The sequence below is a fragment of the Columba livia genome, chromosome 3, assembly GCF_036013475.1.
Source record: "Columba livia isolate bColLiv1 breed racing homer chromosome 3, bColLiv1.pat.W.v2, whole genome shotgun sequence".
Taxonomy (NCBI): Eukaryota; Metazoa; Chordata; class Aves; order Columbiformes; family Columbidae; genus Columba; species Columba livia.
The window spans coordinates 52253207-52278959 of record NC_088604.1 but is presented as its reverse complement, the minus strand read 5'-3'; the positions used below and the strand labels follow the sequence as shown (position 1 = coordinate 52278959).

Genomic DNA, 25753 nt, shown 5'->3' with positions numbered 1-25753 from the left:
ATTCTACAACTGAACTCCAAAAAGCAGCTGCCAAACTTCAAACCACTAATAATCCTAAAGGAAAGTTTCAGAATATTTTTTATGAAGCAACTATTCATGAACTATAACAGTAGCCAACTTTAGGGAGTCTGTCCTTTTGGGTTTGTAACTGTGTTGCACCTGGTTCAACTACAGCAAGAGCTTTCATAGAGTATCTGTCTGAGAAACATAGCTGGCTTTAATAAGCATTTTGTCTTGTAAAACTTCAATGGGCTGCTCTGTTTTGCTCTTCATTTCATGCCCTCTCCTCCGCTACATTTCCTCTCTCAGCTTGGAGTAACTGCACCACGTCACAAGCTCATGGAGAGAACTGGCTGGCTCCCTCTCAGCCACAATTTGTTGACTTTTGTGTTGGAGCACACAAGGAAACTCTAGCAGAAGTGCCTAAAAGCCATTAGAGTATTGGTTATATCAGGAGGACCTGAGGAGTTACAAGATATCTTAGCATGAGATCAATTTATGGATGCTTAAGTCGCAATAAACCAGAAATCGTAAAGGAAACAATTAAAAAATATTTAAGCTTTTGGAGAATGCTTTGAAATGAGAAAATTTCTATCACACTTTCCAAGCAGTGGAGTATGCTATAAATTAAGAATTGGCTTGTTTCTCAAGCAACACTAAAAATTGCTTTAAAATTAAATGGTCCCATGTAAAAGCCAGAAAACAGGACTAGATTAAGCTTGGAAACAGCAGGGGACATAACCCTCCATTTAGCACAGAACCAATACTCCACAAGAGCTGGGAAACTCTAGAGAATAGAGATGAAGGCCAAAATTTGATCTCTAGACAAGCTGTCAAACAAAATCTCATTAAATCCACAAGCACTGAAAGAGCTTGAACAGTTGACATGGCAGAGGAAGAAACGGTACTAACTGCAAGCATCCAGCAAATGCACTGAAGTCAAAAGTTCAACTTTCCTTTATAAAGTCTGCTATGATAATACTGATCATGATGTGTTCAGAAGACTAGCAGCACCATGGACAAGTATATTCATGTTCCGAATTTGGTTTTGTAATTCTTTTGATGCCAGTTGCAAATCATGACTGAAGAGATGATGCTTTTAAGAAACACGTACCAGTATTTTCAAACACCCAAAACAAACTAAACAGCAGATTGAGAGGTTCTAAAAGGCAAGAATAGAAGATATCAGGCAAAAAGAGTGTTTTGAATGCATTTATGCAACTAAGCAATAATGCTGAAAGTCGGAAATCTAGAGGACAGTGACTGTGCTCTTTGATACTCACATTTATCTCAGCCTTGTGCAAAATACTGCATGATATTAAATTTAACAGAAATTGAGCTGTCATACAGATCTCTTTTTTCTTTTTTGGGGGGGGAGGAGATTTAGAAGCAGTCCTGAGGGGTCTATGTGTGTTGGAAACTGCTAAATAAATAGGCAAAGACAAAAGCTGACGGACAAAATTGCCTAGATTTGAAACAGTCTCCTCGAGGCGGGTAAATTAAATTTACTGTCTAAACATGAGTTTTGTCCTTAAAGCCTGAGCTACAGGAAAGAGCCAAAAAGACCCTGGGTGTGTAGGGAGGCTCCACAGGGGTATACTTTGGCTGTTTTATTTCCAGCCCTCAACTCCAAGTGCCCCGGGGTGCCCCAGGCTGTGGGCAGAGCCTGCAGGGAGCTTCTTCCTCAGCCCCTGCTGGGGGAGGCAGCTCTTGACCCAGGGGGTGGGGACGCACAGAGCAGCTGCTGAAGCTGCGGGTCAGCCCTGCCCTTTGGGGGCTCCCCCAAAAGGGGGGTCACCTGTGCTTGAGCAGCAGCAGGGGGTGCTATCAGTGCTGGTGTAATAGATTGGGTCATTTTCTGCCTCTCACCTTCCGCTTTGTTTAAAACATGCCTTTAACTTCATTTCAAATTGAGTCATCAGTAGTGTCTTCTTTTTTGTTCCCTAAAGTATTTAGATTATTAATGTGGGAAGAATGCCAAAGACTGATACACAGTCATTCCAGGCCACTTAATTAAAATTAATTTTATTCTGGTTGGCCAGAGAGTATTGACCAATTTGCCTGCAGTCAGCTCCTGGCCCATTTCACTCCTTTCAAACAGCTGCTCACTAGCACAGTGGATCTTCTTTGGCTATTAATGTGACAAGGAAATACCCCATTTTGGTTTTGTGAACACCCTGTTCTCAACAGAGTTAAACAACAGAATTGCCGTGGAACCAGCTGACTTGCACTAGAGGTCCAGAAACAGCAGGACACATCGTTAGATGGTGGTGCTGCAGGCCAATGTGGCAGGATGCTGGAGATGTAGAGTGGCACATGAGGAGAGCAGAGCCAGCCACACTCCTCTCCACAGGGCACAGAAGTAAGCTAGAAACGCCTTGCAAAGTCGACTATGCTTTCCTTAACTGTGGGACATCGCTCCTTTTTATTCACCAAGATACTGTAAATGACAAACAAGTCACCTGTTCTCTTCGTCAAAATACTGCCTTGCTCACAGACTAATATTAACTCTATGAAACAGTACAAAAACACAAGGCAATAAAGAGTTGATTAGAGTAACTTCCTATTGAGAACACCATAACACTGTAGGAAGTAGCACACCTTTGATTTGCAGAAATAATCCCCAAACTCTTTGAACCCAGTTCTTACTTGCTATTTATTGCCTAATTTACACCTGCATTAGCACAGAAGTCAGCAGAGTCACAGTAGAGAACGTGAGAGAAAAATAGGAGTTTTATGACCTTGTTTTGCATTAGAGAATCCTCTAAGAAGAACATGGAAATAAGTACCCATAGGAGCAGAAAAGCTGTAGGATCCCCTACTTTTGTTCACTAGAGAAACTAAAATGCTTGGGTTTATACAGTGCCCTTAAGCATTATTACTTATTATCATTTATGTGATTACAAACTGTGTTCACAGCAATAAAGTAAGGCTAAGCTTGGGTGGTATTAATAGCCCAACTAATTACACTGCTATAAAATGTTTATGGGTGGTATAAATTTCAATACTATTACTACCATGCCCTGACACTGGCTTTGTCTAAAGGAAAGTGTTACAAAGCCATTCTCTGTGTGCTCTGTGTTTGCTCTAATTCATAAACAATTATGAGGACAATAGGATATAGGAACATTCCCAACTGGCTGTAGGGCCAACTTAAGTCATGTCTAATCCTGTGGTTACAGCAGAAAACATTATCACTCCCGATTCCTGCTTGAAGATAGGAAAGACCAAAAGGTTTTTTTCTCATTTCTACAGTAATTTAAAATTCCAGCAATGTTCCTTCAGCTGTGCCCAACCTTGTCAGACATCAAGAGCAATCAGAGATATTCAACTGGAAAATTAAAAACTCTCTAATCTTCTACTTTGTGATTTTGTTCTTATTAATGAAGAGACATGACCCCACTATTATCTAGACTTGGAAACAGCAGAAATTCCATTTAGGCAGGATACACACCAGCTTAATGATATTGCTTTGTGAAATACTTCACAGGTTCTAGGTCATATTACAGATAAATTCAGAAATCCCAGAATGATGCTATTTGGTTTTAGGAAATCAAGATTATTTTAGCTCTTTGAGTAAAAGAAAGTAGACAGCAAAATATTATGGAAGCAAACCTCAGAGTTTATATGTGGTGTAAGAAAGAAGGATCTGAATTTGTTCAACATTGTTCTACCATTTTCCATATCAAAACAGAGCTGGAAAAAAATGATGCTTGTTATTTCATTCAGTAGGGGAAGCAATCTTCCAACAAGCTAGCTATACCTGCCAGTGGGGCATTTGAAAGTGCAAAATGGAAACACAGGATTGCCTCTTGATCAGGTGGCTTTTCTTCCACGTTACTGCGACAACCGAGCTTTCGAGTATGACGGATTTAACAAGGCAACTGGGAACAGCAGGGAAGGAGGGGCTGCTCACTTAGTGGAGCCAAAAGATGGAAGGCAGTCTGCCAAGGCCAGGCAGGAAAATATTGATGGTGATCATCCAGAATCAGGAAATGAGGATTTATCTGTTACTGGAAGGAATACATTGCCACATACTGTTGCTGAGTGGGAGGATGAGATGGCAAAGGCATTATGGCTGGTTTCAGAAATGAACAACTGGGGGCATTGCTGGGGCATTGGGCCACGGAAGAATGAAAAGGATCTTTTAAATGGGATTGGAAGTGCATGTCATCCAGTGCACAGCCCTTGGCAAGACTAAGACCCGGAGAGTCTTTTGAAACTGGATTACAGCTGGAGTGCCAGGCGACCCATCATAGTCATATAGGAGAACATGACTGCTTCAGTATGTTCCTAAGAGCTTGTTCTACAAGATGACCATCAAAAGAGGCAAAGAGCACCTTGTCCTTCATATTCTGTACTTGATGCCAGTAGGATTTCTTCTTTTAAAAGCAGAGGGAGCAGATAGCCACCATGACAAGACATCAGCAGGCTGTGTCCTACAGTGGCATGGGACTCCTGCACTAAGTGAAGGCTGCACAGTCCATTAGACTTCTAAAAGCTTCAATCAGGGGGCAAACCACTATGCAATGGGCATAATATTAGCAGCACCGTTCAGTCTTTTCTCTGGCTTGTCACTACTTTTGCACTGGGCAAGAAGCTCACAGGCAAATGTATTCTCTTATTAAGAGCGGCAAACTACCAAACCTATTGTGCAGGCATGCGCCATTCTCAGTACAGCCAACCACAAACATTCAAAAGTCTCTTTGAATGAGATATCTCATTCAAAATTTGAGAGAGATCTTACAGCGAATCATATTATGCTGAACATACTAAACTTGAAATTAAAAAAAAAAAAGAAAAGAAATAGAGGTTCTGAGTTTGAACACTTTTCTTTCCTCCCAGATAAGAAACATACTTCTTATAAAACTCAGGAGATATTCTCGGTTGACAAAACTAAATGAGGTTTTTAAGAAAAAATCAGACACATATTTATTAACATGAATCTCTTTAAATCACAAAAGTGTTCTATAAAAGTTGGCAGCACTATTCTGTATGAAGCACAGTCTTTGGCAGCTCCCTTCACTGCCTCTGCTGATTTTCTTTCCTGTTCACAGCAGAGAAACAAGAATAAGATTATACTTTAAACAACTTGTTTAGTGTTACACACTGAATCAAAGCTAGAAATAGAATTTTTGACACTTTAAATGTGTTGTGTAATATACTTGAACATGTATGGTCAGAAATAAAATAGTTCTTAAAGGCATTCAGCTACCACAGTAATGGACAGATGGACAGACAGATAATCTGTGTGCTTCTGAGGTGATTTACTGCCTTCCAGGAACCTGTGCTGTACAGCCCTGAAACTGCAAATTCCCTATGACTCTGTGCTTGACTGAACTCTAACCGCAAGGGGCATACCTTTCAAACATAACTTCATTGGTTTTATTTCCCTGGCAGCAGCTATGAAAAGGTTATCCCACTCAGACTAACTGCACCAATATTTGTGATGAAATGTTTAACCATCAAACCTCTATAAATTACTATTTATATTTACTACACTTCAAAGAGATCAAGATGCAAATTTGTCCATGTTACCAGAGCACATAGCTTGGAAGCTGATCAGAATCTTATGCGTTAATAAAATGCCTGACTACAAAATAGTCTATGTTTTCTCAAAATTCATCTATATGAAAAATTCTCATTACAGCTTAGACATAAATCAAATCATTGTGAAATTTCATTCAGCTTCTGTCTATATTTCAGATTTGGATTTAATCCCTTATTGATGTAGTGAAAATGCAGCTCTATAACAAAGAAAACATCTTGTTCTAAAAGGCAGGTTGTTTTCCTTTTTCTCTTGCTCTATGCTACATACGTCTCTTCTATAATGTAATTATTTCAGAAAAAGGCCGTGAAAAATGACCTAAGAATTTGGTCTTATTGTATAATTTCTTTTGATAGCAGTGTGCCTTGTACAACCTGCTGTCCTGATGTTCATTAATATCTCCTCCCAAAAGCAGTAAACAAGTTGCATCCATGTGAAACTATATTATTATATATATCGTTCCTGAAATGTTAACACAAAATAGGTGGAAAAGAAGCTAATGCCTGACTCAGAACCAAATGTGACATTTGAGGACAGATGCAAAGACGTGATAATTTGAAAAGCATTTTCCATCTACAGGTAATATTGAGACTCAGTAAAAAAGGAAATCAGACCATCAGGAATGGGAAGAGAAACAAAGCTTTGGATGTCACTGACAGCAGGGACAAGCAGCTTAAAAACAATTTTGGTATGACAGGGAAAAATAGGATCAGCAGGGAATTCTTCCGACCACAGATGCAACACAAGGCTCTCAAATGAAGCAGGGGATGAGAACTGCTGTTCTCCAGGCATGCTGACTCACTCAGCTTTCTGCACGTCTACGTCAGTGTTTTGGTCTCAGCTCCCACTGCTCATTACAGCTTTGTTTTCTTGATTTACATGTCTGCTTGTCTGTTCAGGTAAACCCTTCACAGATTTCTTTGTATACAGTCTCCAAAATTGCTCAGAAGGATACATGAAGATCATATGGTATTAATGTTCTGAACTTAAAACAGTAAATTCCTTTCTGCTGCACTTTGCCTTTTGCCCGGTCCATCCAAGTCCTAAACCTAAATTCTGTGTTCAAACTCATGGCCATCTCTATTTCAGCCTTAATTTCATTTTGTCTTTTCAACTGGAACTGGACAAGGTCAAAATACATTTTTTCTCTGTCCTGTTCTTTCCTGAGGGAGTCCAGGAGTTAGAAAGGGATGTGATCAGCTCTTGTCCTTAAACTGAGCTACTACCAAAGAAACCCCACAAATTCACAGTTTGGATAGGGATGGTCTGCTTTGTTGTGATATAAAAACCAAATCTGACCGTTTAAACAGCCAGCCACCATGTAACCATCTGGAGACTGTGTCATCAGCAAATACAGACATCCATGGCATGAGGTATCACAGCCTGTGCCTAGTTGTTGAGTCTAGCAGAGATAAATCACAGACATGTAATGCAATCAGATTTCTGCTTCCACATGATGGAAACAAAATCCTTTCTGCTCCCCTAGGCCAGTTCACCACTGGAGAGTGGCAGTTCAAAGAATTTACAAGAGATGATCTCTGAGTAATGTCCCTTTGTGACTCTGGTTCTATTCTGAGTTGGGGAAACCGAAATTAGTTCTCCAGGAATATCCTTGAGGAACTATTCCATCTAAGTGCTCCTGTCCGCAGTCCCTTTCCTCAGCAGTTCCTTCACAGATTCCTTTTGTAAACCAAACCAGCAAAAACAAGAGTTCCAGCAGTGGTGTTTCAAATCCTCTTTGCAGTGACACACAGCTAATGGAGTATCACTCTCCCATGCTGGGAACACTTGACCACTGGAGTGGAAGAATGGCCTCCGCAGGTCTCTGGGAGGGACTTCGACAGTGCTAGTGGGAACACTCTTGCAAATGACCCAATGTAACAAAAATAATCCTCTTGTTAAGGATGCTCCTGTGGCGCAAGGGCCGTTTCCAGAGCAAATATTTGCATTTCCTGAGCTTTCCCACCTTGCTGATGTTGTCTGCTAACTTTCCTAAGAACTCCTTCTCTGACCACGTCTCCTTAAAGCTTCACCAAACTCTGTTACGTTCATATTTTCCTTGCCTGCTAGATGGTGCCCTCCTCTGAGAGGAAACACTGTTTGTGTTTGACTTACAGAAATATAAATCATCTAATTGAGCCCCTTGCAAGATACTTTCTTGCATCTGTATATTATCTCTAGAAGATATTTTTCTAACACTAGATCTTAAAAGTAGTTGGTGACTGCTGATGTGGTGGTTCAATTGGGTTGCACAATGCTCTCTGCAAGTTTAACTTAGGTGGTCTTTTTACTTTTTATGATCATGTAATTATCATTAGGTGATATAATTTTGGAAGAAAATTAAAAAAGCCCTTTGTCACAATCACTTAAAGCTCTGAAATACCTACTATCAGTGTATCTATTAAAACATTTGCTGTCCTTGCTTTGAAGTTAGCAATGTTAATAGGCAATGAAAATAACTTGTAATGAAGATATTAGTTCACTAAATTCACTGAAAGGGAATGGCTTATTCTGGAATGCTACTTTGTAGTTAAACTGTTGATATGGGATATGATTTACAGTTGAAAATCACTACCAATAACTAACCCTTCACTAAAGACATAAAATTTTACTTCTACAACTAATTAGTTCCAGCCTAACAAATATGAAGCTTTGTCTGTGAGACTGCAAATGGCAATGGCAAGCATCAGTGCTATTTATCCCGTTACCTGCTAATTTTTAATTCTACAGCTTTCTAGACCTGCCAACAACCTTTCTCTCAACATCCAGGGTTTTTTGAAAAAGTCTGCTTCTTTTCTGTGTTCCTTACATCTATAACCAATAATGTGTCAAGTACATTGAATACTATTTAGTACACAACAGATTAAATCCATAAAACATACCAAGAAAGTACAAAATAAAAGCAACAGTAGAAAATATTAATACTATGATACTTTTTTTGAAGAAATATATTCAAGTAGATTATATCTCAATATTGTCATTAACAGAAGATAGGCTGTTCCCTCACCATGGTAGTATTAGTGGAAATTATGGAAATAAATACGAACTTCATCAAACACATGAGAAGAAATGCCTCTGTAATGAATATGACAGAGACAGCTGACAATGAACTTCCATTTTTTCTCCACTGTTCAAAATATTTAGAAATAAAGAGATGACATTTCATCACATTACTGACAAAATATGAAATATATTAACAAGGACTGAAAAACAGAGTCTTTTGAGCAAATTGAGTAGGAAAGTCGATAGAACCTGACAATTTGCACTAAGCAGCTTCCAATTAGGAATGAGCTGGTGCTGTACTGGCTCAGGTGGGTATGTAACAGAAACTGAAGGCAATTGTGAAACTTTTAGGAAGATACACCCTGTTTAAATTTGAAAGACGTGGTTTTCTTACTTGTGTCAGTTGGCTTGTATTTAATAGACTGTTTAACTTGGAATTTCAGGTGCACATGCTTATAAACATCTATTTAAATGCTTGCCGTGTACATTTGGTTAGAATAGCTTTTCTATACGTGTTCATTGACACGGCATCTCTACACTTTAGAGCCCCCTCTTTTTTCCATCACTGTCTTCACTGCTTGACAAAAGAAACAAGCACATTGCTTTTCAATCAAGATTGTTTCTACATCTAGATTATTTTAAAGAAAGATTAATTGGCTGAAAGATTACATGACTTTACACAGCTTTAGACATGGATACAATCCTTACAAACACAGACACTGTAATACAACCTATGTATGAAATGAGTCGGCCCTGCTAGAAATGTTTCTATTGTCAAGGCATAGTAATGGTGCAATTCTTTCACAGACACTCTGCGAGCTCTTCCTTGCACTCATGCATTTCTGTTAATGGAAATGCAAATATATACAGCAAGAAGTACTTGTGTGTACATGTTCAAACCTCTGTATTGCCTTGTATCTTATGTTTATCTCAATGGGCTGCATTATGAAAAGCTCTTGGTGAGCATGACCTCTATTTTGAAAAAGGATTCTATTCACCCATCATTATATTATTCAAAAAATTACTATGCGTAAGTATCAGTCACTTGTCTTCTTAAAGGCAAGTTGTTCTGAGATCTGACTTGAATTCTCCCACCTTGAAACAACACATTTATTTTCTTCACTGTGCCATAGCCTTTAAAGAAAAAAAGAACCCTACGTTGTTTTTATCGGTTTTATTTTGCTTCATACTTCAGAGACATTCTGATAATGACAGCCTATTTTATATATTCTAAGCAAATAAAAATAGAAGAAACAAACATACTCAAAATCTTCACTGGAGTAAAAATGACTGGATTCACACATTTCTAATACCCTATTCACCAGAGAATAAGCAGGTAGTTTTGAGTGGGCAGATCTCAGACCAACACACGCTGCAGATCCGCAAGTATTCCCAAGTCTTACTATCCATGCAAATTCAGTGTTACGGCTGCAGTGTGGGGAGAAAACTTGAGAACAGATTGAGAGTCCTGCTTCTGCTTAGGAACTTCTAGTGATTATTACTTTCCCTACATATCCTCTGTAGGGCATTTTCTTACAGAAAGGTGCAAAGTCTGACATAGGAAAAAGAAAACTCCAGTGGGAAGAGCAACATGTCCCCTGGGATGTGACAGTGATATGCACCAACCACACTTTCATCTAAACAGGAACTAAAATACCAGGGCATGCACTCATTAGTACAATCTGCTTCTCCATTGACATGATTTCTCCGCCTTGCCCACCTGACATGCTGGGGTTCCTCACATACCTGTGTATGGGCGTACACTAGGGCAGGACCTTTTCCAGTCTCCACTTAAAAAGCTCTTTCTCACTCAGACTTCTGACTGTGAAGCTGACTCTGTAACTTCAGCTCCTGGCAGCCTGCTGCCTCAGCTGGCTGGTTTTCTTAGAAGGCACTCAACCCAATTACTTCAACCTAGTGACTGCTGGCTGCCTGGCTCAATGGCCAAGTCCATTCAATCCATTCCTACCTTCAGCTTTAGCAGGGACTAGTTCCCAACAAGCATTTCTACAACATCAGCTTTGGCTCAGTGATGAGGGCATCAGAAATTCACTGGAGTCCTTCAAATGTTTTTGCTGCTGTCTTCAGCTTTGGAATACAGTTTTAACACAAAAGTCTTAACACAAGACATCTTTTGTCTTAACACAACATTTGATCCACAGTTTCAACATGCTGTGGCAAAAGACTCCACATGATCCTTTATCAGTGTCCACACGTTCAGGAATTTGCCTTGGGCTATGCCTAGGAAGAGCTCACTGGCAGCTTGGTTCACATGATTATTGGCAAGCTCCTGTCCACTTTATGGCATTCCATCTCTGTGAAACGTTACAAAAAGCTGTTAGTGGACATGAGATGTTCCTGGTTACACCATGCCCTGCTTCTTATCATATGCCTGTCCAAATAAGCATGAAGCCCAGCTCAGGAACACCTGAAGTTCACTGCGATCTTGAGATGATAAGCAATGTAAAATAATACTAAAAATAAATTCTACTAATACTATATAGGGGTTTTCGTAAATCAGTATATATGTGTGTGCATGTAAGTAATTATGTGTGTGCATGGAAAAACTCTTAGGACCACTCCATAAGGGCAGACTGCTACAGATAGCTTAAAATGAAGCCAAACCTCTTACATGCCAAACATAGGAAATAAGGGCACTAACCAGCTGTTCCTCTTGAACACCAAGCAGCTGAAATCTTAATAGGACACTTAAGAACACGTTCAAACAAGATTTAAAATAGTAATGAAAACAAACAACATATATCATAATTCATGGTCATGAACATGCAACCTACATCATTGATGGTGCAAATCAGTGCAGACCCATTTTACTACAGCAGTGAAAGTTCACCTCCACCTTGGGGTATTAAAACCTCCTTTAGAATTAAATAAAACCAAACCAGGTATCAGATCGCAGACAGATATTCAGAGAAGCGTGGACAAGTTATATTGTGTAAATATTCTAGTAGCTGCACAGAAGCGAGACCATGAATATTTAACTTGGAAAAGGTACAAATGCGTAACTTTCCTTTGAAACCTCATTTGCTGTATTTCTGTAACAGTTACAAAAACCTCCCTTTGAACTGACCATCATCGTCATATTACTGAAAACTAAAGGATAAGTGCTCCTCTGTGACACACACATGGTCTCTCCCTCCCCTGTGTATTCAGAGAGGTCACAACTTCTGTCAGCAAAGCTCCCACCTTTCCTCAAAAGATTCCTCCTGCCATCAGGGGATATGTGTGCAAGAAATGGAGGAGGGTGCTAGATGGCATATATTATCCTTCTTTTCTCTTCAATGCTAAATCAGGAAAGATAATGTAGGAAGAGGTTCTAACAGAGCTGCTAATGACCCTGAGCTGCTCTATTCAGTAGTGAACTAGGCCTAAAGCATCCTCAGGGCTTATGAGGCAAAGTTTAAGCCAAAGAGTGGCCTCAGCCAAGAGGTGAGGCCCCAGGTCCCTGAATTCTGAGCATCTTCCAGAAGTGACCTGGTGCTCCGGCCTGTGCTCTGCAGCTTATGAGCTGAACGGAGAGCATACAGCACAACTGCAGTTTGCATATCGAGTGCTAAATTTGTAAGCAACTCTTCAGGTGAAGCTGCAATTATTATTACAACACTATCATCCAGAAATGCAACAGGAGTTTGAATTAACCATATGCCAGTGGCTAACAGTTCAGCCAAATATAAAGGAAAAAACATGCTTACAAAATGGTGGAAAAACTTATAGGATATTTGCATATTTTTGCCCAAAAGATATATTTAATTGTAACAATAATTATATGGATTACCCTACAATAATGGAGATGAAAGAAGAAGAAATAACTGCTAATGCTATGGCTTGGTATTGTGTGAACCAGAAGAATAAGTTGATAATAGAGCTTTTTTTCCACTAGCATAACTTGTTATTTCCTTGATTAATATTGTCTCATAGTCCTCATTTTGGAAAAGGTAGTTTACTTAGGTTAAGTTTTATAGTTGTGTCTGTGAGTTACCTGAAGCATCGCATACATTCTTTGCTCTTTCCTCTGTCCCAGCATGATCTTGTTACTAGAAGCTAATGAAATCAGAAAAATAAAATGGAGAGGTGGGCTGTTTTCTATGTAAACAAAATATACTGCATTTCCAAACCTTCAGAAAGGACATGATCTTCACAGCGACTTTTGCTGCAAGTTTACAACTGGGCTCTGCAAATGGGATGCTGTTGAGTCTTTGATTTAATGAAAACTTAGGAAGACAATCCAATTCACTGCAGGGGCTGCTTTGTTCTTTCATTATGATTCTTTTTTAATGAGAAAGACGATTCCAAGGATAAACTCTATTCCTCTGAATTTTTACACTAATTACACACAAAGCACCATTCTGGCAGAGTGGGACTTATCTCCTTCAGGCAATACAGTTATCATCTTGTAACCACACTTCAAATCTCCCGTATGAATGCAGGAGCTACGTGTACTGAATGTGGATCCTGCTACCCTTGCTAGCTGCTTGAACTGATGACTGTTTAAATATTCAATAAATCACAGGCAAATACTGATACTGCATGAAGCGGCAGAGACAACCCTTGCATTATGCTTACAGCTGTAGGATCAAGGGTACACTAGTTTATCAGAACCATTAACTTCCCTCATTGTGGTAGGAAGGGATGGTTGGTTTTGTAAATGGCAATCGAGATGTTTATGTATTAAGAAGAAGAGTCAGACCTGTATACTACACTACAAAGGACAGTTATCCCTTAATTCTACAGAAAATCAATGGTTTGCGATTCAGCTCACATCCTTAAGAGACAATTTATTATTTTACATACTCTAAGGCAATCTTGGCTAGATAGGGAACTGCTTTACCCTCAAATAAAATTATCAAGAACCACATTCACCCCTGCAAAATACTCTGATACTGTGGACCAAATTTCAAAGCTTGGTATGTGCTCAATGCCATGGTATCCAAGCACTTCCAGGATTGTACCATGCAATGCCTGTCTTTCTGCACTCTCAAAAGCCGTGACTCTTTTACTCATAACATCTGTGCCCCTATCTGAATCTGGGATACAAACACATCTTAATGGCAGCTGCTGAGACAAGGATGCAAATCAAGCAGCAAGATGCATGAGTATTCAAACTGCACTTCAGAGTTTCCTCGAGCCTGCCCCCTCTTGCCTCTAGTAATGAGGTTTGTCTTCTCAAACAGGTACTCGTGGACTTGTGTTCAGATTAGCACCATGTTTGAAAAGCTGGCATGGCTCCTGGAGAAGTGTGCAAGGAGGGAGCTTCCCAGGCTCAGCAACAAACTCTAAATCTTGATCCAAACATAAATGCTTGCAAATATATTGCAGATTTGCCCCAAGTGTCAGATATAGGTGCTGGAATCACCAAGAAAAGCATCACAGTATAAAACGCCACACTGTGATCACTTTGTGATTGTGCTAAATTCCACTAGCTACCTGCGATGTTGCAGCTGTGAGCTGAATGGCTGCATTGTCTACCATTTTATTGCCTCTGGTTTCTATTTAGGGACTTACAGGCATGGAATGGCCACACTGGCTAAATGTTCCTAAACTGTATGTACACTTACTTTCAGTGTAAAACTGCCTTATTGTCAAGTAGTATATTCAGTACAGACATTACCTCGTAGCCATGATACAGCATCTTGATGCAAATATGGTCCATTCACCCAGGGCTTTGGCCAGCCTAAAGCTTGGCATCCCTTTTGTGCTCACTGCACTTAGTGCCTCTAAGGTTTGCTCTCATGAAAGATGCACCAGTCTTTGAACCATGGTGCAAATCTGAATGCTATTTGTAGAAGAAACTGGTTGAGGGCATAAACCTGGCAGCTAGGAACATGACCAGGTCTGAACTTCCTGAAGTGAGAGTGACTTGAGCACCTGTGCATTGAACTGCCTGATTTGAATGCTCCATGGACTTAGTTAGAAGGAAAGGTACCCCTAGTTCACATGCAGCCTTAGTACAAATTTACCTCCCTGAGTGGACAAAACCTGCCATTTCCTCATTTAGGTCAAAAAGATGGCAACAGTACTCCCCCCTTTTTTTTTGTGTGTGTGTGTGTGTGTCTTCTTGTCTGTATTGACAGGAAAAATGAGGTGCTCCTGTCCTTTCACTCAATGCCCTCTTGCACTTCTTTTGTCTCTGATGGCACTAAAGATACTCCTTTGAGCAGCAAAGCTATTTTGAAGCAACCTAGTAAAAAAAGAGGCATCTCTGGACTGAATGAGCTGTATCAGATACCATGAGACACTACTACAGAGAATGCTACATCATGAATGTTGGCTTAAGCCTGGCCTTCATTGCTTTGGGGTCATCATGAGTGTATTAGTGTTTGTATTGTTAAACCATGACACACAGTGTTCATGTTTAACTGTCACCACCTGCTCCCTAAAGGAACAGTACTTTCCAGTTTTCAGTTTATGTGCTGTGCGATGTACATGATTTATTCCAATCATATGATGCAAGATAGACTGTGTTGCTTTCGCTAGGAGTAACTGAAGGATACACAGTTTGTAACGCGGGACACGTGCTGTGAGTTCGGACAGCAGGTGCCTAACCTAACAATAAGGAGCACAAAACTGAGAAATAAAAACACTGAAATAAACTGCTGAGGTTTCTTTTGAGATTTTACCTGCCAACACATTTTCACTGTGTTTGGGGCCAGGATTCCCCTCTGTAAGTGTTTATTTGTACCTTGTTAAACAGCTGGCAAAGCAAAACGTACCTGATGACAATGAAAACTGACTAAGCCCTGAGATGTCCTGAGTTACCCAGTCCCTTGTGTGGGTGGAAATGAACAGCAGGGCCAAAGCAGAAAGCATCTGTCTGCTGACCAGTGTATCAAGGACCCCTGACAATGAAAAACCCTGAGGACTTAAAAAAAACACCCAACCTCTCCACTAGGAACAGCAAAACAAAACAAAGCAAACCACAGAAAGGTCATGTCTACTGGTTTTAATCCTGCCTTTGTATCACGAACGTGGTCTATTGTTTTTTACCCTGACTTCCTACCAGCTGTGTGGAATAAATTGTACTCTTTTGAAACTGCATCTGTTTCTGTATTACAGAAAAGAACGTGAGAAAACTTCATTGGACTGGGAAGGGAAATTCTGTGCTTTTGGGAAACTATCATCACAAAGAATAGGATCCTAAGATCCTGTAGGGAAACTATAAAAACAGCAAAAGTTTATCACCTCACTGAACTGCAACCACCTAAGGAGCAAAATAATAAAGGTTCATGCAGTAGGGAGAGCAGCAGCACTCAGCATTTTACAGCAGGAAATTTTAAGAACTCAATTGAAAGTAGAGGGAAAATTCAAACACAAACACAATGATTATGTAAATGGGACTGAACAGGAATCTGGCTTTAGTCAGACTGTTCTTTTCTAACTAGCTTGCTCTGGTGTCCATGATGTGATAGGCAAATCCTATACATGTAACACTTCATAATTCTTGCTCCTGTGAGCATGGTATCTAAACCAGGAAATTACACATTACAAAAAAGATCCATGCTATTTGCAGTGTCTGTAAATACCCAGCATTCTAGTTTCATTTCTCCTGAAGTGCAGAATTCCCTCTGAATATGAAAAGAGCTCTTTCAAATCCCAGACAAAAGGACCATTTGGCTGACCATTTTCATAATAAATATATCCCACGCAGTTTGGCATCGCTAATTAGAAGCCCAGAGTAATTAGGAGAAAGTACACTGCAGACTGCAAAGCATGGCACAGCAGGGAAATCCCACAGTGCTGCTGTGTGAATACCAAAGACCTGAAGGTCATTATTTTTCACTGGTCCCAAGCCATGCTCGCTGCCGTGTTTCATTTTCACAGCCCAGCATCAGCCCGGCCCCTTGCAGCGGGAGGGCCAGCCCGACGTGCTGTCCTCCGTGCTTCAAGGGGAACCCTGCCACTCTTGGTGACATCTGCCACGCACTTGCAGGCCATGGTGTGGGCTGGGCTGTCACCTTGAGGGACTGAGGACCACTTCTGTCGTAGGCAGAGAGGACCATGAAGCTGCTTGGCTGCAGCTTGTGCAGGTTTTATTCAACACTGGAGGGGTAACCGAGCTCTTTGTTCTACAGCAGAGGCATGAGCATACTTAGGAAACCAAACGACAATGAAATGCATTTTTTTCTAATCAAAATACTCCCTGTCATGCTCAGTGAACAGAAAGTCCCATATTTCTGAAGGCTTCTCATTGAAAATGCTGGTGGGATCAATACCTTTCCAGAAGACATTTCATCTCAATGATACAACACATACTGCCCAAAGTACATTATATCTAATATATTACAGTTTGATCAGCTTAAATCATGTATTCTCTTTGTCTCTGAGGTATGTTCTTATGGGCAGTTGACAAAAAAAAGGTGTTAATATCAAAGAAATTCTGGCACCTCTGCCCAAGTTAAGTGCATAATGCTAGCTTTGTGTTAATATAATGTTTCTAGTAGAATGAAACTGAGTAATAAAAGAGACATTTACCCTTTCTATCATTCAATAAATAGCTGATGAGCACTGCAGTAAAACAGAGTAACTCTTATATAGTGCTCTGCTTTGCTTCAGGCAGCCTGGTCCAGTCAGTTTTGGGGAAGTAGGAAGAATGGGGGGGGCAGTGTTCATGTATCTAAATGGAGATACAGATTTGAATAGCAGATAAATCAGGAATTTACATAAGACTGAGACACTAATGTCCTAAACCAATCCTAGATAGAAATGCCTACAAAATTATGTTCCAGCAACAGTACTGCAATCCTTAATAGTCTCACAGGACTCTCTAGCTGACTCAGGGGCACGGATCACATCTGATTATATGTCAAATCTAAGACATTACACTTACTCTAGGGAAGACTGTATTTTCGTTGACATATGCTATAACTTCATCACTTAGCCTAAAAGCAGAATTCATCCATGCACAGATTCATAAAACCTTTTCTGAATTAGCAAATTATTGCCAGCCCTTAGTAATGGGGGGCTGAAAATACTTGGTAACTTGTTGCACTCAAATTAAAGGAACAGCTTGCAATGTGGAGCTTTCTCTCACAGAATCTGGCCCCTTAAGGCTTTATGGGTCCCTTCTGTTCAAAAGAGATCTCTACTGCTTCCTCGTTTCTTGTTTTCCAGAATAACAACAAAAAAATAGCAGTTTCAGATTTTTTGGTTTTTTAAATGATGTCTAGTAGATGTGTTGTTTTCATTTGTAGCATATGTGAGGTGGCTTTTAGAAGTAATTTATTTTTGGTGGCAAGCTGCTGAGGCTTGCACTCATGTTGACTGTTAGTAATTAACACCTTCTGGTCCACTATGGGCAATTTCCCACTTACTGCTTTTTAAGGTGTTAAAAGTAATCTCCACTAGCTCCACATCCCGTAGCTCCATTTCACTGAGAGAAGGCTTTTCTTCTTGATAGCCAAGGCTTCTTTTTTTTCCTCAGTTAATAACAACACACAACCCAAAGGAGTATCTGGAATTTTTTTGACAAGATTTTGCTAAGCAGAATCCTCTGCCGATGGGGGGACTGAGCTGGGATAATATGTGTTAAAACCTTCTTCTCAACTCATAGGTGTTACCATAGACAAATACAAGTTTTGGCTGTGAAAACAACAGGCATGAAAGGAACTTACCTCAAGAGAAAGAACTGAGGGAGGTCCTCATTACCTATTAAATTTTTAGCATACCAGCCAGATAAAACATAATGACATTCATTGCCTTACAATGCTGCATTAGTGACATTAATTTTAAAGCATTGTTCTCATACAAAGAAAATTCCTAGAGAATTATATTCAGACCTCAGCAGTGGTGCATTAATGAGCATTGGACTGGAAGCTCTAGTGGATACGTATTTGTGGGTAAATGGGTACTGGCATCTATGTATGCCTGAGGGTGCGCATTCATAACCGTGAAGAACCTCTGCACTCACCTCTTTGGGGAAATAATACATTCAACTTCAATTTGCATATAGCAAAAAAAAAAAAAAAAAAAATTAAATGAGCACAAAGCCATCCAGAATAAAAGAGAGAGTTTTTTTGATACTACACTCATCATCTGACAGAAACTTTAGAATTCGAGTGGTAGAAAAGTTGGTTGGATTTTGCATCAGGAAAAAAACAGTTTGGCCAAATTCCTTCCCTCTTCATGACTGCTACCTGAGTAGTACCCAGGTTGTAAGGCTCATAAGAAAATCTCACAAGAACAGATGTTCTTGTGACTCTTCTGGTACTGCTGATTTCTGGTCATGAGAACAAAATTGCAATAATGATGAAAAGCCTTATATGAATATCACTGCTTAAAACTGTTGAGTCCACTTTTACTGCATTTAAACAGGTTCCCTACCTAGAGCTACAGGATAAGCCTTTTCTTTCTTTCTTTTTCTCTCTCTCTTTCTCTCTCTCTTTCTCCTTCCTCCCTCCCTCCCTCCCTCCCTTCCTCCCTTCTTTCCTTCCTTCCTTCCTTCCTTCCTTCCTCCCTTCCTCCCTTCCTCCCTTCTTTCCTTCCTTCCTTCCTTCCTTCCTTCCTTCCTTCCTTCCTTCCTTCCTTCCTTCCTTCCTTCCTTCCTTCCTTCCCAGGGAAATGAAGCTTAAAAGTACTCAGAGATTCTGGCACCTGCAAGACATGTGCACCTCCTGCACTGTCTGATCACATATGGATCCATTGCAAGGTGGTAGCCCTAATCTTTGCACCCATTTTTGGAGATATTTTGGAGAAAAAAACCATCTCAAGCCGCAATATAAAATTGTAGTGGAAGCTGCTGGTGCTCATGGACTAACTTAGCTGCTGGAAGCTGGGCATTCACTGCAGAAGGCTCTAGTCAGAGGAGCTCAGGAATCAGGAGCCTTAATCACCTGCTAACAATGATTTTCAGGGACCAGTGCAAATTCTGCCTTTTCAGTATCACTCAGGGAGGTTGTATAGGGCGAACAGATGAACAGTAAGGGAAAGCTAAGTCAAAGGGAATCCACAGTAAATTCAAATTTGGAAGAAGCCGCTAAAGAAAGAGGCATCCCTTATGTCTCAGGAAATTATAGTTTTCAGTCCTACAGTGAATTAAGGGTTTTTTTGGCCACCCCAAGCGAAAACTGCTTCAGCCAGTACATTTCTGCAAAAACCCCAGAGATAAAGCAAGCAACGAAAAGACAAAGAGATGCAGTTATTTTTGACTAGCAGCCAACTCATGATGGTTTGATTTCTGAAGGAGAAAGGAGATAATTTAAAGAATCTTAAATCTTGCATACAGAGTAGGAGAACTGCACTTGAAAAAAAAGCCTTCTGATGTTCCCAGCACTCAGAACAGAATCATCCCATATAAAATTAATATAATTACTGTGTGATTTCCATCTGTTAACGAAGCCAAATGATTAGAACTGCTAGAAAAACTGCCTTAGTGGAACAAACACAGATAATGAATTTGAATAAATACACAAGCAAAAAGACAATGTCAGGCTCAATCACTTGGCAATATTAAATGCCGAGTAAATGAGCTGGCTGTGTAGTGCTGCACCATTCAGCAGGAATGTTATGCTGAGGGCCTGATCATTGCTTTCATTGCTTCTGTAGCTAATTTTGTTCTGGATTTTTTTTGGACCAAACCATCTTTCTTTTTTTTGACAGCTCCTTTTCCAGCCTACACCATTGGTACCCTTTACACTGTCCTCTCATGGTTTGTATGATCCATATTCAACTGCAGGCCTGTTCAAACACCTTCCCTAACCCCCCTCACTTGTGCACAAAATATTTTTCATGTATCCATAACACTTTCCCCATTCACTTTCCAAACATGTCTTACTGGCACAATAGATAGTTCCGACAAATACTTTTTAGTCCACCACTACATTTTTAAACAGATTCAGAAAATTATATGTAAAGTACAGTTTTAATACCTATTTTCATATGTGTCAAACAATGCTTGACAGCATTTTTGAAATGTCAATATACACCAGGTGTCAAACATTGTTCTAAATAAACCCCTTTAATGCACAGCAGTATGCTGGTCCATATATCCTCTCACAAGCTAGAATTTTCAAAAAAGTAAAACCTATTTAAAAGTCATAGGGACTGGACCCCCACAATATCTAAATCAGTCCCAAGAAGGACATTTCTGGAACAGAACTTGGGAACATATAGGCAATCCTGCACTCACAAGAATTATTTTTAAACATGGTTCTCCAGAAAGATGCTACTAATACACATTTTAAACCTTCTGCAGAGCCAAGCATGTGGTGATGTTTCCCCCTACACAATCTGAAATACTAATACAACAAAACACTGCAATCTCTCCCTATGTAAGAGCTTTGTGAAGTTGACTTTTCCTCTGCAGATTGGTCTTCATTGCTTCTGAAAAACATCAATGGAGACCAAGGTTTATAAAACGTAAGTTGTAATACACTTAAGTGCTTTGTGCTGGAGCACCATGGTATGTTTTTGACTGTTCATTTTTTGCCTGGAAATGAAGTCCTTGCTGTTTCGGAACACTTCATAGTATTGTATCACAAGACTGTACTAAGAGGGAAGAACTTATGCTTCAGGATATTTCCCAAATTGTTAAAGGATGTAACATCAAAGAACAAACCAAAAATATTTGCTCCTGTAAGAAAACGTAAACCCTTCACCATACCAATTAATGTACCATGGCCTAATAAATTTCTTAGTTCGTTTACTCCATAGAGCGCTTCTCTCTTTGTGTCAGGAGAGCAGAGTCAGGAAAGCACATAATATTTTCGCTCTTTTATTTTGCTTCTAATCCATGTGTTCTGTGAAGGTGACTAAATAAAATGATTACCAAAAAAAGAGAGTGGGTGAGAAATGTACTTAAATGCATTTACCTCCCACACCTCATCTAGACATGAAATCTCAAAGAAGGGAGGGATAGGCAGGAAAAGCACAAAACCCCTGTGTTATATATAGACTGTCAAACAGAGGATCATTTGATACATGGTACCAAAGCATACTTGAATGATTTTCTCACTTTGGAGGTCAGATCAGTTCCACAGATCCTGTAGCAAAGCAGTGGCAGGGTCACAAAGCTGCTCTGACCAGACAGCACCCCGAATTCCTTCCCTTCATCTCCTACTTCCAAATGGTTAAAGATTGGCTGCTATTTTTTTCTAACAATAGGTGAACTATTGAATTGCCTTGATCAGCAACAAGAACTAGCAAGCTCTTCTTTGTTTGTATCTGAATTCTCGTCAGCCTACATAAGATGTGAAGCATACTAATATTTCCCAGCACATTATGCAGTCAAATCTAAAATGAACCCCAAATGTGTGGTTGTAGTGCCAAAGTGGCAGGTGTAAGAGGAGCATTCCCATAAGAACAGTTAGGAAGACAAAAGTACCGATGCTTCTTTTTGCTTTTAGGTAGCACCACTATCCTTGACATCTTCTGATTCGTTCTTTGCTAAAGAAGATTTTTTTTTCCAGTTCATCCAATATGTATTACTAGGTAATGTAAATATGTAAAAAATGTTAATGGGATATGTGTCTAAATCACATTGCTTGTTGTTATTCTGCAAAAGCCTTTATCCTCGCTATTTTCTACAAAACAGTTTCAGAGAGACACTTACCTTGTCTGACAGCTAGTGTAGTTGTGTAGACCAAGAACAGAAGGATATAATTGAGGAAGCTCTGAAAAACAGGTGTGTTGGCATGGAAATCTTCTGACAAATACTTGCTCGTGAGACCAATGCCACAGATAAGGAGGGAGAGTACCTGGCCAAGCGCCACAGACAGCAAGAGATCCCTAGAAGGAATGAGAAAAACAGACATAAAACACTCTGCCTCCTCTCCAAGCAAGAAATGCTCATCCTCCTCCAGAAATCATCTTTGACAGTGCTAAGACATGGGGGGAAACATGATGCTTCAGTCAATGAGGGATCTACTGGGCGTAGCCGACATAATGTTTCCATTATTTCTGCTCTTATCACAGGCTTAAACATTCCCAAACACACTAGCTTTTATTCACATATTAAGCAACAGCAGGTGGTACATCTCTGCCATTTAATTTTGCATTTCACAAAGGATAAATGATTGTTTAAATCAACCAAAATACAGCACTGTTTCCTTTGAGCATCTCCCTAACAGAAATACCCAGGAGTATCATTCAGATAGAGCAGGAATCCCAGCTCTTCCAGGACTTAGTAACCACAGAAAAAAAAGCAGAGAAAGGATTTTATAGTGTTTCACCATCAACATGAATTTACTGTATAACTTCCTTCCCTTCATTTAATTTCCATTTCATTGTATAAACAAGCTTTTCCATTTACCATGCGAATATATGCATCTGTTCTCTCATCTTTGTCACCGCTTCCCCTTTTGTTTGATGGGAACAGGAGCTTCCACTTTTTCCCTTTTTGTCTCCTTCTGGTTCTTAAAAATGTATTTTCTGATTCAGCTTCTTGTTCTGATCTGCTTTTTTTCACTTTGATTTCTAGCCTCCTCTGCATTCCGCTAGTACAATGTTCCTCATTCTCTCTCCCCACAGGACTCCAGGAGTTGCTCCATTTGTGCATGTTCTCTGTCTTCATGTAGTTTTCTCCTTTACTCAAGAAACTGCTATATCTGAAAGCCCACCCTTTTACAGTGTATATTATTTTTATGTCCTTTTGTCATTCTTCTCAGTGATATCCTTTTCCCTTCCAACTATTTTTATCACTTTTACTCTTCTCATACAACTCATAGAGCCCAACTCAGTAGAAACAATCCTTCTTTTCCAACTTTTGTCACAGGATCTCCTATACTCACAGCGCAGAAACAAGTGCATTTTGAAATTACCCTGAAGAGGTTTCCCAGGTTGCCCATGTGTCAGCATTTTCATGCTGACCAGGCCTGCTCCACAGCTACACCTTCCCCATGCAGAAGCACAGAACACCAAAGTGTTGGCCTGGAAGAGCAGCAAACATGATGACTGCAAGTGAGAGCCAAAGGACATCCAAAGGGGACATTTTGCTGCTGCTGTCACTGTCACCAGATCTCCAGAAAAGAGGGCCTGTAGGTCCCTGGAGGACCCCACGAGGGAGAGGGGAAGGTGGGAGAGGAGCACACTCTGCAGTGTCTCCTTAGACCCTGGTACAAGGAATGGGGATCAGGCAGTCCTGAGGGAGCAGGGGAAGGACGGCAGCACTCATGGGTGTTCTCCTCTGCCAGACAGTTAAAACTAAATTGCTTCAAGGATGCTTTGTTTTCCCTGACAGATTTCCCTGACCTCGGCTGCGTGTATTCGGCAGCAATGAGTATCTGTGCTCCCACAACAACTTTCCTGGTAAACTCAAGTGTCAAATTTGTTTCCCTTTTTTCATAAACAATCCTCCCACTAATGTGTCTCAGTGTCAGTCATGACGTGATTCAACCAAAGAGACACTGGAAAGCACAGAAGGCTGGGTAGTTATATTAAACTAACATACCTTGCTGACAAACAGCTTGACACAGCAACAGAACAACTTAGTTGTGCTAAAACCCCTGTTTCCACGGGAGACTGCTGGATAAGTAGCAAGTAAGGCTCCACAATTGCTGCCTCCACTTTCACGTTACTCACTCTGCTGTGAAACATAACCATGGGAAACAAACATACTGCTTGGAGACAGCACCTGAGACTACGTTGTGAATGCTGTCAAAATAGTGGACCCCCAGTTCCTGCCATTACCTGCTGTGCTGTTGATGTGGAATGGGAAATTCAAATAGTGACTGCAATTTAAATCCACATATTAATCTTGTAAACTTGTTTAAAGTTCTTCATTTATTTGGATGTTTCTTACAGCCTTCTACTGCAATGAAGTTTCACACAGGGCTGTCCTCTTGCCTACTGCAGTTTTTGTTGGTTTATTTCATTAGTAAATTAAATGTTTGCAAACCTGTGTCTCTAAATGTGTTGTCTGCCTTGCAGGGGATGCAGGTGTTTATTAGCTGTTCCCTGTATTTCAGCTATGCCTGTTAGCGTATGTTGTATTACATCTGTTCTGGAATGAAGCATATTGGATCCTACTTAGATTTACAGAAAGTTAAATATATCCTCACTCATTAAAAGATTTTCCCAATAGTATATTTCTTCCTCCATATGGCAGTTAGCTGTTCGACATCACTAATCATTGTTTTTTCAGACTGGTGTGAAGTTTGATGAGGTCTTAGAAAAGGCATAACTTTTTTATCTCTGCTCTCTATATTCAGATGTGTCACCAGGCCTAACCAGGCAGTACTGACCTCTGTATTAAAAATCCAACCTAGAGAAAAAAAAACAAACAAAGAAACAAAAGAAAAAAAAACCAACAAACCAGGTAATTTTTCAGGCTGTATATGGTAGCTGTAGCCCTCGCTGTAGTGCCTTTTGATTCTGTCATTGCCATTTTGCAATTTATAAACCAGACATTTTTACATAGTTGATTCTTTGGCAAGTCATTCAACCACATCTACAAGTTTTTCTAAAGAGTTCAAGCAGATGACTACAGCCTTATATATATATGTAGCCTGTCCGCAGCTTCTGTCTTTTAAAATTCATAAACAAACAACAAAGTAGGTAATTCAAGGTAATTCAGATTTTATGATCTTCTTCCTAAGAATTAATTTAGAATAGATCTCTATTTCCTCTGTCAATTGCAAAATACGTCAAAAATTGCTATCGCTATTGTATTACTGAAGTCATCAATGAAGTCATCAATGAAGACAAAGGGTAATTAGGAGTTCAGTAAAAACAGACATGGACAAGAATTAAGACTATGAACCTGAACACCTCCACGTTTGCAGATAACGGTTAGTTGTGGATAAGAGTATAATCTTTGTAGCTTGAAATAGTCTTTAAGTAAAAATTGTCTTTTAGATAGTAACAGAATGTAAAAAATGCAAAAGACTTTGTGGAACACCAGTGCAAGTAGTACTGTCAATGCCACCAGCTTTCAAGACACTGACTGTATAAATGACATTGAATATGTACTGTTTGTCTCTGTTTTTTGCACACATTCAGTATTTTTAATTATGTAAGAAAACTAATTCTGAAAACAAGCTGTTGTGTTCTTCCTCCAGTTAGAACTTAGTTTAAAGTTCCACAGATGATATAGGACATAGAAAGATATATGTCTTCTTTTATTCTTATCTTGTCAGTGAAATAAGTAGCATAAGTTAGATGTTTAAGCAGAACTAATTTAAATGTCCGTGAAGTGCTCAGACTTCAAGCAAAGATGATCCATTTTACACAGTACAGTTATTCCTAAGAGTGTTC

At 39.8% G+C, this 25753-nt stretch overlaps 1 protein-coding gene across 3 annotated transcripts in view; it reads right to left on the bottom strand.

The window, feature by feature from the left end:
- The window catches only part of SLC35F1 (solute carrier family 35 member F1), a 240972-nt gene that overhangs the window by 83783 nt on the left and 131436 nt on the right, over window positions 1–25753 (bottom strand). For all 3 annotated transcript variants that reach the window (XM_065056742.1, XM_065056741.1, XM_065056743.1), the window contains exon 2: window positions 22113–22288. In XM_065056742.1, coding sequence (XP_064912814.1) covers window positions 22113–22288 — 176 coding nt within the window. The remainder of the gene's footprint in view (window positions 1–22112; window positions 22289–25753) is intronic.